This window comes from Hemiscyllium ocellatum, chromosome 35, assembly GCF_020745735.1.
Source record: "Hemiscyllium ocellatum isolate sHemOce1 chromosome 35, sHemOce1.pat.X.cur, whole genome shotgun sequence".
NCBI classification, from domain to species: domain Eukaryota; kingdom Metazoa; phylum Chordata; class Chondrichthyes; order Orectolobiformes; family Hemiscylliidae; genus Hemiscyllium; species Hemiscyllium ocellatum.
This window is the reverse complement of record NC_083435.1, coordinates 7,678,468-7,695,349: the sequence shown is the minus strand read 5'-3', so window position 1 is coordinate 7,695,349 and position 16,882 is coordinate 7,678,468. Positions and strand designations below refer to the sequence as shown.

The following is a 16,882-nucleotide window of genomic DNA, read 5'->3' as shown; positions in this document are numbered from 1 at the left end:
TCCATTTATCCACTGTCGTGCCGTCTGCTTGATCTTGCCAATGTGCCATGGCTCAGGGCATCCTTGCCTGCAGCATATGAGATGTTTGCCGAATCACGTGAGTACCTGTTATGTACATGGTGGGAGGTGTCCCCATTGATGAGCAAAGGTAGCTTCAAGATTCAACAGAGATATAACATGTCGGAGCAAGTTACTGCAGATGCTGGAATCTGTACTGACAACAACAAATGCTGGAGATCTCAGCAGGTCAGTCAGCATCAATGGAGAGGGAGCAAGCTAACTTTTCAAATCTGGATGACCCTTCATCAGAGCTGAAGTGAAATGTGGAGGGGATAGCATTTATGCTATAGATTGGGAAGGGGTGAGGGGGTAGTTGTTAGTTCAGATTAAGTGATTGGTCAGCTCTGGTGAATCGTCATCTAGTCTCGAAACATTAGCTTGCCCTCTCCCCAGAAACATAAGTTTGCACATTTCAAAACAGTCCCTTTTAGGTACCAACAAAATTACAAACACTTTATTTAAGATCCAGGTCTCACTGACTACTTTCTCCAATTGAACTTTCTGCATGTTTTTCTCACTCAGCTTGACAAATGTGGGTGTTGTGTGATATCTGTTTCTCCCCAAACAGATTGTTCACTCCCTTCATGAACTGACTTGCACATCATGCTCCATTATCAAGATCGAAACCACCTGAATTCCCAAAATCTGATCTTATCACTTCGAACTGAGACCGACAAGGCAGGAAAAAAATCAAACCTACCTTTACATCGAGGAATGTATCTGGGTAAATAAAGGTTTCATTACTTTTGCAAAAATCAAGAAAAATTCCCTGGTGCGTGCAAAGAGTCAGACAGCTCAATAACAGCAGTTAGTTTTGAGTTGATCAGATAACAAAGATTTGGGAAGTAAAACCAAACTGACTCTGAACAACTTTTCAAGCTGTCTTTTATCCTTGTGTTTGACAAAGACTGTGTCTTGTAAAAGTGATTATAGGCAAATGCAATCAAACTAAATCCCTAAGTCTAAATAAGAAAGAGTTATGTGAAATATTTGCTGTTACATTCTAAAATAAATCATTTATGAGGCCAGCATTTATTGCCCATCTTGAATTGCCCAGAGATAAGCAGATCACAGTGGGTCTGGAGTCACATGTATGTCACACCAGGTAAGGGTGGTAGTTACCTTCCATAAGGTTCTTTACCTGATGGCATTGTGGGTTTACCTACAGCACATGGACTGCAGCTTGCCACCACCGTCTCAGCTAAGGACAGGCAATAAATGCTGGGCCAGCCAGTGACACCCACATCCAGTGAATACAAAAAGGATATGGGTGAACCAGATGTGTTCCTCTCTCAATGGATATCATTAGACTTTACACTCCCCTTTTTAAAAAAATTAATTTAAGCTCCGCAAAGTCCTTGCATCCCGAGAACATTGCCAAGGTCTCTGGAACAATACACTGGGTCCTCACATATCATACAGAGATTCATACTCTCATAACAGCTCCAGCTACCAACTCTAACATTTCCAACCTAAATACAGCCAATGATTAACATAGTCAGCAGCACTGACAGCACCATTCTGAAGCTCTCTGGACCTGATAGGATGCATCATGGGATATTGAAGGAAATAACTATCAGTGGATGCTTCGAAGAACCCTGAGATTCTGTAAAAGTTCGAATCAATTGGAAAACTGCCTTTGAATACCTTGAAATGAAAGGGGAAAGAGACATAAAAAGCTGGTAACTCTGAGCTAATTAACATCTGTTGTTGTAAAGGATGTGACCCAAGAGCATTTCTACTTATATAACATGACCAAGCAGGGTCTGACTGGCTTCATGAAGGGGAAGCATGTTGAACAAATTTACCAGAATTCTTTGAGGAGGGACCAAACAGGATAGATAAAGGGGGAACAATGATTCTAATATATTCTGGGTTTTCTCAAACATTTGATAAGGAAGCATTTCTGACTATTTATTAATAGAACACTTGTCCCTCCCCGATCCAAGTGAACAGAGTTCCAGTTTTACCGGACTATCAACATTGCTGCTAGCTCCCAGCCTCCGAATCAAATCCCATTACACACTGTCCCTCGGAACCAAGCTCTGAGTCACACATTCAACTCTGATCTCCCCTGATGTGGGCAATTTCTCACATGTTTCTTGTAGTATTCAAGAGCTGATGATATCTGCATTACCCTTTCTTGTTAACTTCGCTCCCAGCTCCTCAGGACTCCTCAGAGAAACTTTATCTTAGTCACACACAGAAGTCGTTACTATCAATAAAGGGCTTCATCGACGCCTCTCCAGACCTCTCCAGTCTGGCTGCGCCCCGTGTTTCTCTCTTTCTCTCTCTCTCTCTACCCACTCCAAGGGTCGAAACAACACCTCATCCCTCCCTACCGTCTCCCTCCCAACCCCTCCACCCACCCATTCTACAGGGTTGAGTATACTGTCGACATACATGGTGCAACTGAGCAGCGGCTTCTATAACAGAGGAGCCCCCCCTCCTCGGTCACCTGTTAGTTCCTGTCAGAGCGGTCTCTGCCAACTCCCTCCTCCTTCCTTCTGTCCAATCCTCTCTCAGTCTCCTCTGCCCCCACCCGTGCACAGCCCTATCATATCCCCATCCCCTTCCGTCTTGGGTCCATCGAGTAACAAAAATACATCCACACCAAATATCCCGAGCCTCCGAAGCAATGCGGTGAATTTCCCGGGAATTCGCAGGACGGAAAGTATTGGTCAGCCCAGCAATATCAAATCTGACCAGGCGTGGTGAGGGAGGATGGCTTCCAGGCAGCAGGGAGAGAGTTTGACCGAGGAGGTAATCTGTCCCATTTGTCTAGATTTCTTCACTGATCCGGTTACACTGGATTGTGGACACAACTTCTGCCGCTGCTGTATCTCCCAGAGTTGGGAAAAGCAGGAGATAAACTTCTGCCCGGAATGTAGACAGGAGTTTCCGGACAGATCCCTCAGAGGCAACCGGGCCTTAGCGAATCTGGCCGAGATAGCTCGAACATTAAATCCGAATCCACAAGAGAAGGAAAGTAAACATCACTGTGAGGAACATCAGGAAGAACTGAAGCTGTTTTGTGAAACTGACAAGAAATTAGTCTGTGTGATTTGTAGATATTCCCGGGAACACAAATCTCACAAGTTCATCCCGATTAAAGAAGCTGTTCGAATTTACAAGGTAAAAGGAAACAGATTCCATCCTCTGATTATTCCATCACATTTTCATGATCTAATACTTTTATTTTCTGATTTTTCTCTCCCAATCCCAGGATCGGGTGAAATCTTCCTTGGATTCTCTCACAGGGAAGAGATCGGCGGCTCGAGAAATGGAGCAGCAGCAGAAACAGCAGATTTCAAAAATTCGGGTAAAATCTCCCTGAGTTGATATTGTGGCGTCTCCAAGGTTAGTTTTGTCCCCTTTAAGGTGGGACATGAATGATGTTTCACATCTCGTTACACAGGAACAGGCGAACACTCTGCAGACCCACATCAAATCCGAGTTCATTAAAATGCACCAGATTCTCACTGAGAAAGAACAGACTTTACTCCGAGATCTCAGGGAAGAAGAGAAAAGGACTCTGCAATCAATGGAGAAAAATCTTCGAGAGATCCAGGAGAATTTAAATTCAATTGAGGAGAAGCTCTCTCATCTGAAGAAACAGTTGAAACAAAAAGACCAAGTGATATTCTTGAAGGTGAGGTGTTATTTTTCAGTTTAAGGTCAGTGAGAGTGAACAGGCACACAATATAATCAGCTCATTTATTTTCCTAACCTGTGGCTTTTCCCAAACATGCAGCACGATGTGATAGTGTCCAGACAGTGCAGTGCTTCTGTATTTGTAATTGTGGAATGAGGTAGTGACTGCTGGATGGCTCTGGTTAAAGGTTTTGAAACCAAGCCAGATTTCACTGTAAACTACCATTTACTCAGGGACTGGGTGGAGGTGAGAGACGAGCTGGTGTGGCAGGGAGGTGGTTTTGGTGAGGCTGGGGATTTTAGATTGGATTTTCAGCTGACAACAAGCAGCCGATTGGTGAGATGTCTTTAATAAGAAAGCCTTCTGCCTAGCAACGAGGATGTGATTGGCTACCTGTTGCAGTATAATTTGTGGGTGTGAATGTTTCAGCAGAAATGACCTGACTCCAGGCACAGTTCAGCTCAGCTTCAGCTCTGCAGTAAAAAGCAATTCTCTTAACTGAAGATTGTTGTTTTTAAGAAGTCCTGTCAGCAGTTGCTGTAAACCTTGGTTCTGAATCAATAAACCCAAGATGTTTTAGATGTGACTCTTTCTTATGGACCTGCTACAAACCAGTGAATGTGTTGAGAGAGGAAGGATGGAGAGGCAGTATTGTGGTTAGTTACAGAGTCATCTCAGTCGCTTCCTTGTGAATTGCCTTTGCAGCCTGCACCTCTACCTATAGCAGTTTTTTCCCTTTCTTGTGTAAGGGGGAAGTTGATAAATAGCTCAGTGTTTTAACCAGTGTTATATGGTTCATGCTTGCTTATTGGTAGTAATTGTGTATCTGCAGCTGAGCATTTATTTATCATAAATGTTGTTTCTTGTTAATTGGAAGAAGCTGGACCATGCTTTATGTCGAGTCACGTCTAAAAATGAGATTTGTTTTAGAATTCTGGACCCTTTTGAAAGCCTTTAACTTGTGATAATCCCCAGAGTAGAGGGGCTTGATTTCCCGTGCAGCCCCTCAGTTTCTGGACAGACCTACAATGCTTGCTGTATTGTGTTATAGAGTACAGTCACTTCAAAATTACGGGATAACACATGAAGCTCCATGGGGTTTGTCAGCAACACCTTCATGTTTACTTTGTAATTATTTCTGTGGTGTCTCCGTTAATAACTTCCTGACCCTCGCATTGCAATGCAGTTACAGTGACGTGTGGTGAGTCTGTGCCCAGTGCATTGAATGAAAGCAATTACCTGTGAAAGGGGCTGATGTTGATGCAAATCTGACACAGAAACTGGGTATTTCACACAATCCAGTTTCTAACAGGAGTTTTAAACTTAGATGGCCTAATTTCCACTGCTTGTCTTGAAAGATTGTCTTTTCAGATATTACATGATACTTTGATATTAAGCAGTTGATCATACAGCTCATGTCTATGTCAGTGTTTATAGTCTATGTGGGTCCTGTCCTACCCCACAGCATCGGATTCCTTCTCTTTCTCTCACCCACATGTACTCTGTGAATTTGCCTCAATCATTCCTTCTGATAGTCAGGTCTACATTGGGAGAAATGGATCTATACTCTGTAGGATTTCATTGTGAAAGTTTTACAGGTTTAGTCTCTATATATAATACTATTCACTGTAACTGTACCTTAACTGAACCATAGATAAGGGCGAATGATCCTCAACTTTTGTGAAAAAAAACTTACCCGGCAAGATCTATCTCTCCCCACAGCAACAGCTTCTCTTTACTTGGGTCATTGCGTGAAAGGGGTGTGGAGTGTGACTGGCCAGGACGGTATCAGGCAGCAAGACAAGGTGAATTCCTTCTTGGGAAGAACTACGGTGGGCAGGAGGACTTTAAACTTCTGAGTCGGGGAGAAGGGAGAGCAAAAGTGACAGGGAGTATGGAGTAAATGGAAAGATAAGCAGCAGGGTAGCATGTGTGCAGTGGGCTTAAACTCGAGGCAGACCAGGAATGTAGCAAAAAGGAAGGAGAACTTAGGACATCTTATGATTTCCAATATCTCTAATAATGATAAGAAAGTTAGCATTAAGGCACTTTACCTGAATGCTCGTAGTATTCATAACAAAGTAGATGAATTAATGGTACAAATCATCATGAATGATTATGATATGTTAGGTATCACAGAGATGTGGTTGCAGGGGGTCCAGGACTGGCAGTTAAACATCAAAGGATTTACAACTTATCGAAAAGACAGGGAGGTGGGCAGAGGGGACGGGGTTGCCTTGTTTTTTTTTTAAAGATATTTTTATTAGAAATTTAATATTTTGACAGATTTACAAAAATAAACAGAACTTTCAAGCACAAACATTAATATAAAAATAGATCTTAAATATATAATCATCAAAATTCAAAGGAATGATACTAAAGAAGAAAGAAAAACAATGAAACTCAGTTAACTACTAATCTAATCCACAATTATCCAGAGTGTATAGTTGAGTCACTTACATCCTTCAAACAAGAGAAAATGTTCTCTAATACACTCGTAACAGTATAATAAAAAGGAAACTATTTCCAAACAATAAGAACAAAAAAAAATAAAACATGTTTGAATGGAGATCCTCCCCCTTGTTCTCAGGGGGCCTTACTTCCTTTCTAAAGGTCCACCATATCCTCTCCCAAACAGTGTCCCACCCTTAACCCGGGCGCTCCTTAATAGGATTTAGATATAATACCGAGCTAGAGTTGACAGTGAGCGCCCCACCCCCACACCTCCCCACCCATACCTGAGTATATCTGATAGCATCAATGCCACGTACAAACACACATAACTATAAAATTACAACTCCAACAAATTACAGTTAAGTATAATAACATAAAATAGCAAGAGAAGACAACCCTGCTCCCAGAAGCAAAAGTAAAGTAAAGTATCCATTTCTCCCCACGGTGTGTGGAAGAGGCAAGCCAACATAAATTGTCTCTTACGATTTATTTAAACGAGTCTAAAAGTTCCTTAGCCTCTTCTGGTGATCTAAAATTATACTCGGATCCTTCGTGGGTAAAGCATAACGTCGCTGGGTAGCGTAAGGTGTATTGAATATTTAAGTTCCTTAGACATTTCTTCACCTCATCAAACGCCTTCCTCCTTCGGGCCAAAGCCGGGGAGAAGTCCTGAAATAACATAATCTTGGATCCTTCATGGATCATAGCTTTAGGATCCTTTCCAAGCTTTCTGGAGGCATCCAGGAGTATCTGCCTCTCCCTATAACTCTGCAGCCGGAACAGGACCGGGCGTGGGCGCTGGTTTGGGCCAGATCCGCGTACTGCGACCCGGTAGGCCCACTCCACCCTTACCCGGTCAGTTTCAGCCCCCAGGTTTAAAAGCTGGGGCAGCCATCGCTCCAGAAATACTGCTAACTGTCCCTTCTCTTCTTGTTCAGGGAGGCCCAGAAGACGGATATTCTTTCTCTGATTTCTATTATCCAGGTCATCCATGTAGATTTCAAAGGCCCGGACTCTCTGCTCCAGAGCTCGCACCTGTTCTGCAGCTGTTTGTGCTGCAGCCTCGGAGGTCGTGGCCTTTAGCTCCGTCCCCTCCACTCGGCCCTGTAATTCCTCAATAGCCTGGCTGTGCTTTTGTAACTTTTCTTCGAATGAGTTCCATCTCTGTCTGGATTCTGCGATGAAATTGACGAGTGTCGATTCCAGCCTGGCAATCATCTGTTCAGGGCCTGTTTTTACATCAGCTGCAGCCGGAGGAGGAGAGGAGGGTGGGGGAGGGGTCTTTGTTTTCTGAGAGCTGCGGGATCCCTTTGGTTTACTCATTATCCACTTAATATTAAACTGCTTAAATATAATAGTAAGCAGCTAATTAAGGTTAGAAATTTTTTTTGGGTGGTTTGGTAAGTGTGGTGGAGGTGAGTAACTCACTTTACCCAGGTTTTGGGAAGAGCACTGTAAACTCAGACTTGCTGAGTCGCCGCCATCTTGGATCTGAAAACGGGTTGCCTTGTTAGTTAAGAATGAAATTAAATCTATGGCACTGAATGACATAGGGTCAGATGATGTAGAGTCCACGTGGGTGGAGCTGAGGAACCACAAAGGCAAAAAATCCATAATGGGAGTTATGTACAGACCCGCCCCAGCAGTGGTCAGGAGCAGGGGTGCAAGATATACCGGGAAATAGATTGGGCATGTCAGAAAGGTAAGGTCACAGTGATCATGGGGGTGGACTGGATGAATAATGTAGCCGGTGGATCCAAAGAAAGGGGATTCATGGAATGCTTACAGGCTGGCTTTTTGGAACAGCTTGTGCTGGAGCCCACAAGGGAGCAGGCTATTCTGGACTTAGCTGAAAAATGTGTTGCTGGAAAAGCGCAGCAGGTCAGGCAGCATCCAAGGAGCAGGAGAATCGATATTTTGGGCATAAGCCCTTCTTCGGGGGGTGGGAGATGCTGTGGCTGGGGGATTAGACAGCCAGGAAATGTATCAAAGAAAAAGAGAGATCCTATAAAGTGACTAAGAGCTCTGGGAAATCAGAAGATTGGGAAGGCTACAAAAACAAACAGAGGATAACAAAGAGAGAAATAAGGAAGGAGAGGATCAAATATGAAGGTACGCTAGCCAGTAATATTAGAAATGATAGTAAAAGCTTCTTTCAACACATAAGATATAAATGAGAGGTAAAGGTAGACATTGGGCCGCTCCAAATTGATGCAGGAAGGCCAGTGATGGAAGATAAGGAAATAGCTGAAGAACTTAATAAAGACTTTGCATCAGTTTTCACAGTGGAAAACATAAGGAATATCCCAATAATTAAGGAGAGTCAGGGGGCACCTTGAGTATGGTAGCTGTTAGAAAAGAGAAAGTGCTAGAAAAGCTAAAAGGTCTAAAGATTGATAAATCTCCTGGCTTCAATGGGCTACATCCTAGAGTTCTGAGGGAGGTGGCTGAGGAAATAACGGAGGCGTTGGTTGAGATCTTTCAAAAGTCACTGGAGTCAGAGAAAGTTCCAGATGATTGGAAGATCGCTGTTGTAACCCTTTTCTTCAAGAAAAAATCAAGACAAAAGATGGAAAATTATAGGCCAATTTCGGTTGTAGGTAAAATTCTAGAATCCATCGTTAAGAATGAGATTTCTAAATTCTTGAAAGTGCAGGGTCTGATTAGAACAAGTCAACATGGATTTAGTAAGGGAAGGTCGTGACTGACAAACTTGTTAGAATTCTTTGAAGAGGTAACAAGTAGGTTAGACCAGGCAAACCCAGTGGATGTTATCTATCTAGACTTCCAAAAAGGCCTTTGATAGGGTGCCTCACGGGAGGCCGCTGAGTAAGATGAGGCCCTATGGTGTTCAAGGTGAGCTATTGGCACGGTTTGGGGATTGTCTGTCTGACAGAAGGCAGAGAGTTGGGATAAAAGGTTCTTTTTCAGAATGGCAGCTGGTGACAAGCGGTGTCCTGCAGGGTTCAGTGTTGGAGTCCCAATTGTTTACTTTATATATATAAATGGTCTGGATGAAGGGACTGAGGGCATTCTGGTGAAGTTTGCCAATGATATGAAATTAGGTGGACAGGCAGGTAGTACTGAGGAGGTGGGAGATTGCAGAAAGATTTAGACAGTTTAGGAGAGTAGTCCAGGAAATGGCTGATGAAATTCAACGTGAGCAAATGCAAGGTCTTGTACATTGGAAAAAAAGAATACAGGCATGGACTATTTTCTAAATGATGAGAAAATTCATAAAGCCAAAGTACAAAGGGATCTGGGAGTGTTAGTCCAGGATTCTCTAAAGGTAAACATGTAGGTTGAGTCCATGATTAAGAAAGCGAATGTAATGTTGCCATTTATTTCAAGAGGGATAAAAGCAACGATGTGCTGCTGAGCCTTTATAAAGCTCTGGTTAGACCTCATTTAGAATACCATGTCCAGTTTTGGTCCCCACACCTCAGGAAGGACATACTGGCACTGGAGCATGTCCAGCGGAGATTCACACGGATGATCCCTGGAATGGTAGGTCTAACATACGAGGAATGGCTGAGGATCCTGGGATTATATTAATTGGAGTTTAGAAGGTTAAGGGGAGATCTAATAGAAGCATCCAAAATAATGGCTCACAAAGAGTGGACGTTGGGAAGTTGTTTTTGTTAAGTGGGGAGACTAGGACCCATGGGCACAGCCTTAGAATTAGAGGAGTTAATTTAGAACAGAAATGAGGAGACATTTCTCTAGCCAGAGAGTGGTGGGCCTGTGGAATTCACTGCCACGGGGCACAGTGAGGGCTGGAAGGTTAAATGTCTTCAAGGCAGAGATCGATAACTTCTTGATCTCACTAGGAATTAAGGGCTGAAGGCAGAGTGCCGGTGAGTGGAGTTGGAATGCCCATCAGCCATGATTGAATAGCACAGTGGACTCAATGGGCCAAATGGCCTTACGTCCACTCCTATGTCTTATGGTCTTATTTGCTGTTTCCAACATTCTTGTTATGTGTTTTCTTGAAATATCTGAACAATTCCCAGCAGCTAGTAACAACGTGTGTGTAATTGCTGCTTTCTGGATGTAGACAGTCAGTCTCTGTCAACTCAGATTGGTGTTTTGTTTATTTCAGGAGGAAGTATCTCGGAGGAGGAGGTAGGACATGCAGTTTCCTGCAACTGATTGAAAATTGATGAAATTATTCAGGAAAGTAATTGTGATCAATTTACTACCAAGTGTTCATTATTTACAGGGTTAGTGATGATGTCAATGTGCTGTCACTGACAGATGGAGTCCTGTCCATTGGAAAGTACAACAGCCCTTTACAGTACACAGTGTGGAGGGAGATGTCCAAACACATCAGGCCAGGTAAAACCTTTATAAATTCCCAGGTGCAGTTTCAGATCAAATTTCTCAGTGTAATCTCTCAAATAACATCAACATGATGTAGCTGTGAAGGACTGTGATTTAATGTACATCAGACTGGAATCCCACTCTTATACAGGCACCTTCTAAAAACATCTCTCTGTCAAGCAGTAAATGATCATTTCAGTTCTCTCAACAAGACATTACAAGGACCACTGCTTCAGTGATCCTGCTGTGTTTTGCACAATTCAGCAATGCAGTTACAGTGACATGTGGTGAGTCTGTGCCCAATGCACTGGATATGAAACCAACTACCTGCAAATCTGATAGAGAAACTGGGTATTTCACACAATCCAGTTTCTAACAGTTGAGAGTGAAGGACACAGTTTCTGTCTCTACTTGTGGTCACCTTGCTGCTATTTCATGGGGCGAGGGTGAGGAATATTGATAGACATAATGTTAGGGATAGGTTACATGTGGGTGAACATGTATCTGTGAGAAGGGTACAGTTCTCTCGAAGCAAACTGAAAATGTTCAGAGTCGAGAGTGTGGTGCTGGAAAAGCACATCAGGTCAGGCAGCATTCGAGGAGCAGGAGAATGATGTTTCCTTCATCAGGAATGAGGCTTGTGGGTTGGGGCTGAGATAAATGGGAGGTGCAGTGGGGATGTGGGAAGGAGCTGGGAAAGTGATAGGTGGATGAAGGTGAGGGAAAAGGTGATAGGTCAGAGGGGGCAGTGATGGTCAGCTCCAGAGGGTGGAGCCAATTTGGAGGCTTGGGACTGGGATAATATTTGAGTAGGGGAAATGAGGAAGCTGTTGAAATCCACATTTATCCCGTGTGGTTGCAGGGTCCCAAGGCAGTATATGAGGTGTTCTTCCTTCAGGCATCAGGTGGTCACGGTTTGCCAGTGGAGGAGGCCCAGGACCTGCATGTCCTTGACAGAGTGGGAGGGGGAGTTGAAGTGTACAGCCATGGGGCAGTGGGGTTGGTGGGTGTAGGTGTCCCAGAGATGTTCTCTGAAACAATCTGCAAGAAGGCTTCCTGTCTCCCCGATGTAGAGGAGGCCAGCCCTAGTGCAACGGATGCAGTCGATGACATTGATAGAGGTAAAGGTAAATTTCTGATGGATGTGGAAGGATCCCTTGGGGCCTTGGATGGAGGTGAGGGGAGTGGTGTGGGCGCAGGTTTTACTCTTCCTGCGGTGGCAGGGAAAGGTGCCGGGAGTGTGGGTATGCACCTGACAAGGGATTCACAGAGGGAATAATCTGTTTTGGAACGCTGGTAGGAATGTGGAGGGAAATATATCTCTGGAGGTAGGGTCTGTTTGAAGGTGGCGGAAGTGGTGGAGAATGATGTGTTGGATGCGGAGGTGGAAAGTGAGGACCTAGAAGGTGAGGAAGCACAAAACCTGCACCCACCCCACTCCCCTCACCTCCGTCCAAAGCCCCACGGAATCCTTCCACATCCGTCAGAAATTTACCTGCACCTCTACCAATGTCACCTACTGCATCCATTGCACTAGGTGTGGTCTTCTCTACATCGGGAAGACAGGACGCTTTCTTGCAGATTGTTTTAGAGAACATCTCTGGGACACCCGCACCCACCAACCCCACTGCCCCGTGGCTGTACACTTCAACTCCCCCTCCCACTCCGTCAAGGACATGTAGGACTGGGCCTCCTCTGCCGCAAAACCGTTACCACCCAACGCCTGGAGGAGGAACGCCTCATATTCCATCTTGGAACCACACGGGAAAAATGTGGATTTCAACAGCTTCCTCATTTCCCCTCCCCCCACATTATCCCAGACCCAAGCCTCCAACTCGGCACTGCCCTTTGGACGTGACCATCAACGCCCCCTCTGACCTATCACCTTCTCCCCCACCTTCATCCACCTATCGCTTTCCCAGCTACCTGCCCCCAACCCCCCCCCCACCCCCCATTTATCTCTCAGCACCGACCCACAAGCCTCATTCCTGATGAAGGGCTTAAGCCTGAAACGTCAATGCTCCTCGGATGCTGCCTGGCCTGCTGTGCTTTTGCAGCAACGCACTCTGGATTCTGATCTCCAGTATCTGCTGTCTTCGCTTTCTCCTGAAACTGCTCAGTCAAATTAAAGGACAGCTGATGCTGGAAATCTGAAAGAAAAACAGAAAGTGCTTGGAACCCCATTAGGTCTGACAGCATCAGGAGAGAGAAGAAGCTGTTCTACCCTTCTGCCTCTTTTTAATTACTCCAGAACTTGGATATAATTGCCCTTTTCTTCCTCCATGACATCGTGTCAAGCAGTCTGTGATTGTTGGAATTCATACGTTTCAGCAAGTTTCAATATTTTTCCCAGTCCTCCGGATTGTGATCACATGGAGAGATGGCAGAGGACATCCATGGTGAAATCAGGAACCACCAAGCTCTTCCCAAAGTTCTCGGTCCTGATTGCTTGTGGATGGCCAATGTCTGGGTGTCTCTCTTTGCAGAGGCTGGGAACTGTGGGAAGGCAGGGGCTGCAGGTTCCTTCCAGAGAGACCTGGGGGTGTGTGAGGGCACTCCAAAAGTAAAACAGCTTCTATAAATGGAAGTGAGCAGCTCAATGGGTGACGGTGTCATTTGATCTCTCCCCCAGCTCCAGCCTCTCTGACTCTGGATCCAGACACAGCGCATCCCCGGCTCATCCTGTCTGAGGACCTGACCAGTGTGAGACTCGGAGACAAACACCAGCCGCTCCCTGACTCCCCGGAGAGATTTGATTCCTGTCCCTGTGTCCTGGGATCAGAGGGATTCACATCAGGGAGACATTACTGGGAGGTGAAGGTGGAAAACAAGACTGAGTGGATTCTGGGAGTGGCCAGAGAGTCTGTGGAGAGGAAAGGGGGGATCATCCTGATCCCAGAGACTGGATTCTGGGGTGTGGCGCTGTATCCCAGAGATAATTATTTTGCCACCTCCTCCCCCTCTGACATTCCCCTCTCCCTGAATGTGAATCCCAGGAAGATCGGGGTGTTTCTGGACTATGAGGGTGGACAGGTGTCATTTTACAATGCGGACACCATGTCCCATCTCCACACTTTCACCCACACTTTCACTGAGAGGGTCTTACCCTTCTTCCATCCAGGATCAAGTGACAACAGGAACAACTCTGACCCACTGACAATCTGCGGAACATTGGTCACAAACCCCTCCACCCCTCAAGATCAGACCAGCTCCATGTTTCAGCAGCTTCTAGCATGCTTCTGTGCCTTTCCCACCAGGGCAGGTTACACAGAGATTCCCTGAGGTCAGGGTCCATACAACCCATTGACACCAGCTTGTTGGTGAGATTAGTTTTGTTCAACTGGGTCAAGACAATGATCTCAGAGGAACAGCAGGAAGCCATTCAGCTCCTTCAGCCTGTATTGTCGTTTATTCAGACAATGGCTGGTCTATATCCAAGATTTCTCCATTTGCATCTTTGCACAACACTCTTCTTTCTTAACCAATCAACAGATCGAAGTTCTGACATTTTCAGTTGATGCCCCTTCTCATCAGTAATTTCTAACAAAGTGAAATTGCAGCTTATACTTACTGTGAAGAAATATTTCTAGACATTCTAGACATGGATTAGCTAACCTTCAATTTTGGAGGTAGGGACCTTGTTCTGGACTTGTCCGACTCTAGTTTCTCTTTATTCGCCATTCTCTCGTTCACCAAGACCACCTTCCCAATGTTAATCTTCATGAGCAAGTCAGGCAGCACTCTGGTGAATCTGCAGTGCCCCCTCTCAAACCATACACTCACTGACATGTGGAGCCCAGACTAAATGTATAAGATGGACTTTGTTCAAAACTCTGTAAAGCTGCAATATAAACTTCCTAGTATTTGAATCCAAGCTCTTCTCTGAGGGATGAAACATTAAGTTGGTTTCTGTTGACTTAACAGCTTCCTCGGCCAAAATGAATAAATCCCAGTTAACACATTGAAGTCCATCTTTAACAATTTTACCATCTTGTTTATTCATGTTCTTGCCCCAGTGTTGATGAAGCATTCCTTAGTCTGACAGGGAATACTGACTGCCACCAATATCATTCGAACCTTCTGTGAGTTTCACAGAGATTGGGTTTACTGGTGTTTGTTATTGTAGTTGGGCTTGTTGTAAATAACATTGTTAACTCTCCATCTTGTTGAATGCTGTACAATAAGCAGCTTGCAATCTTCATAATCACAGTGCTGCAAACATCGACTTATGTGGGGAAACAGTCGTTTTTCCATGTATGAACACACTTATTTTTAAAAATTAGCTGTTTTCTCATTCAGTTTCTTTATTAATCTGGTGATAATTTATTTTTACTATAATTTTTATTGTGAGAATGAGAAATAAAGAGATTTTATTTTTGTTTGCAGTTTGTGATAATTCTCCAACTTGATTGGTTACTTGCCCTCTCACCTGACATTGCATCACTTGTTTTGATTTGGACTGTCATCAGTAAAGGATTAATCAATGTCGAAAAGATCATTACAGTCTGCAGTACAGTTTTCATCAGATTTAACATTATTCACTGCTGCTTCACGATTAACAATACGATCTGAGTAATCAGGATTAATGTTCACAAAGTGTTCCCTACCTTTTAGATATTGATGAATTCAGGCTCACTTCCCATCCTTCAGTGTAAGATTAATTCTCATCAGTTTTGTTGAGTTTCAAAACACTTACAAATTGATGATTAAGGGGATTTGGTGACCTTCTGGTACCTTCTTTGACATTCACACCCTGGAGTGAAGCAGGGCATTCTGTCTCAGAGGTACGGATGTATCACAAGCCTTTCTTGTTTCCCATCATGCATTGTGCATGCTGCTTACCCTGACCCCAATGTATTATTCCTGATGCTGCTTTTACCTGTCCCTTCCTTATCAGGCCTCAGGTCTGTGTACAGACATTTCACAAGACACCCTTTCCTGAGCTCTCGTAGTTGCAGAAAAAAGAATTTGCTTTGTATGTTTCAATAGAAATGACGCCGTAGTTTTAAGACATGTATTTTGTCCTTGTTTTTAAATGAGAGATTTTAAGACAGAGGTACTGAGCTGTGTATTGAAAGCCCATTAACGAAACACCTTGTGAGGCCTTCGCATTTTTAAAATTAGAAACAATAGAAGCAGCCTGAATGGGTGGGGCAAGCTTCCACAGAGCCAACATTTTTAATATTAGTTTTCAGTAGCAGTTACTGGGGTCTTGAAGCTGGGTGGAAGCTGCAGTGCATCTCTCTCTTCTCCTCAATATATCAGAATTTTCTATTAAATTTTTATTCATCCTGGACTAGAGAATTGCCTGTGAGGCAATCTATTTTCCTGAATTTGCCTTTGTCAAGAGGGTGGTTATGGGATGTTCCTGTGTTGGAACAGTCAGTCAGTATTTAGGAGTAAAATAATCAATTATCCTGGTCAGTTTTTCAATAGAGTTAAGTTATTCCAATTTTTTCTTTCTCCTGTTGCATCTTAACTATAGTGCATAAATAATGTGTGTTTTGCTCAAATTTGATCAACTCAATTGCATCTGGAACACAGCATAGAGTCATAGAGATGTACAGCATGGAAACAGACCCTTCGGTCCAACCGTTGTAATCTGAAGTAACCCTCTTCGCTGACCACTACACCTCCAATTTTGGTGTCATCTGCAAACTTACTAACTCTTATGCTCGCATCCAAATCATTTATGTAAATGACAAAAAGTAGAGGACCCAGCACCGATCCTTGTGGCAACTCCACTGGTCACAGGCCTCCAGTCTGAAAAACAACCCTCCACCACCACCCTCTGTCTTCTACCTTTGAGCCAGTTCTGTATCCAAATGGCTACTTCTCCCTGTATTCCATGAGATCTAACCTTGCTAATCAGTCTCCCGTGAGGAGCTCATCCTTACCTTTAAAATAAGAAAACATCATGGTCAGGAATATCTTCTGAATATATTCTGAATATATGGTTTAGTCCATAACTCAATACAATCCCAAAAGCTCCCAAATCTTGCCGTTTTAAGATCCTGGTCACACTGATTATCTTACGCAAAGTAAATTCTCTTCTATTTGTGTTTTGCTCCTTACCAGGCCTGACACATGCAGGTGCTAGGTGGCGTTTGCTCTATCCTGAATGTATTTTTCTTTCATGAACTGACTTGCCAATCATGCTGTTTATCAACACCAAACAGCTCCCGAATTCCACAGCTCTTAAAATTGATGTTAACTAATTAAACTAGTTAGTGGGCGGCACAGTGGCACAGTGGTTAGCCCTGCTGCCTCACAGCGCCTGAGACCCGGGTTCATTTCCCGACTCAGGCGACAGACTGTGTGGAGTTTGCACGTTCTCCCCGTGTCTGCGTGGGTTTCCTCCGGGTGCTCCGGTTTCCTCCCACAGTCCAA

General features: G+C 44.1%; 1 protein-coding gene across 1 annotated transcript; it reads left to right on the top strand.

Annotated features, from left to right (window-relative positions):
* The first annotated feature begins 2,493 nt into the window (after positions 1 to 2,493).
* On the top strand, positions 2,494 to 14,805 carry LOC132832460 (zinc-binding protein A33-like). Its single transcript, XM_060850483.1, has 6 exons — positions 2,494 to 3,195; positions 3,287 to 3,382; positions 3,479 to 3,712; positions 10,272 to 10,294; positions 10,392 to 10,507; positions 13,125 to 14,805. Exons 1-6 carry the CDS (start codon positions 2,785 to 2,787, stop codon positions 13,772 to 13,774), a joined length of 1,530 nt encoding a protein of 509 aa, XP_060706466.1. The 5' UTR covers positions 2,494 to 2,784; the 3' UTR covers positions 13,775 to 14,805.
* The last annotated feature ends 2,077 nt before the right edge of the window (positions 14,806 to 16,882 follow it).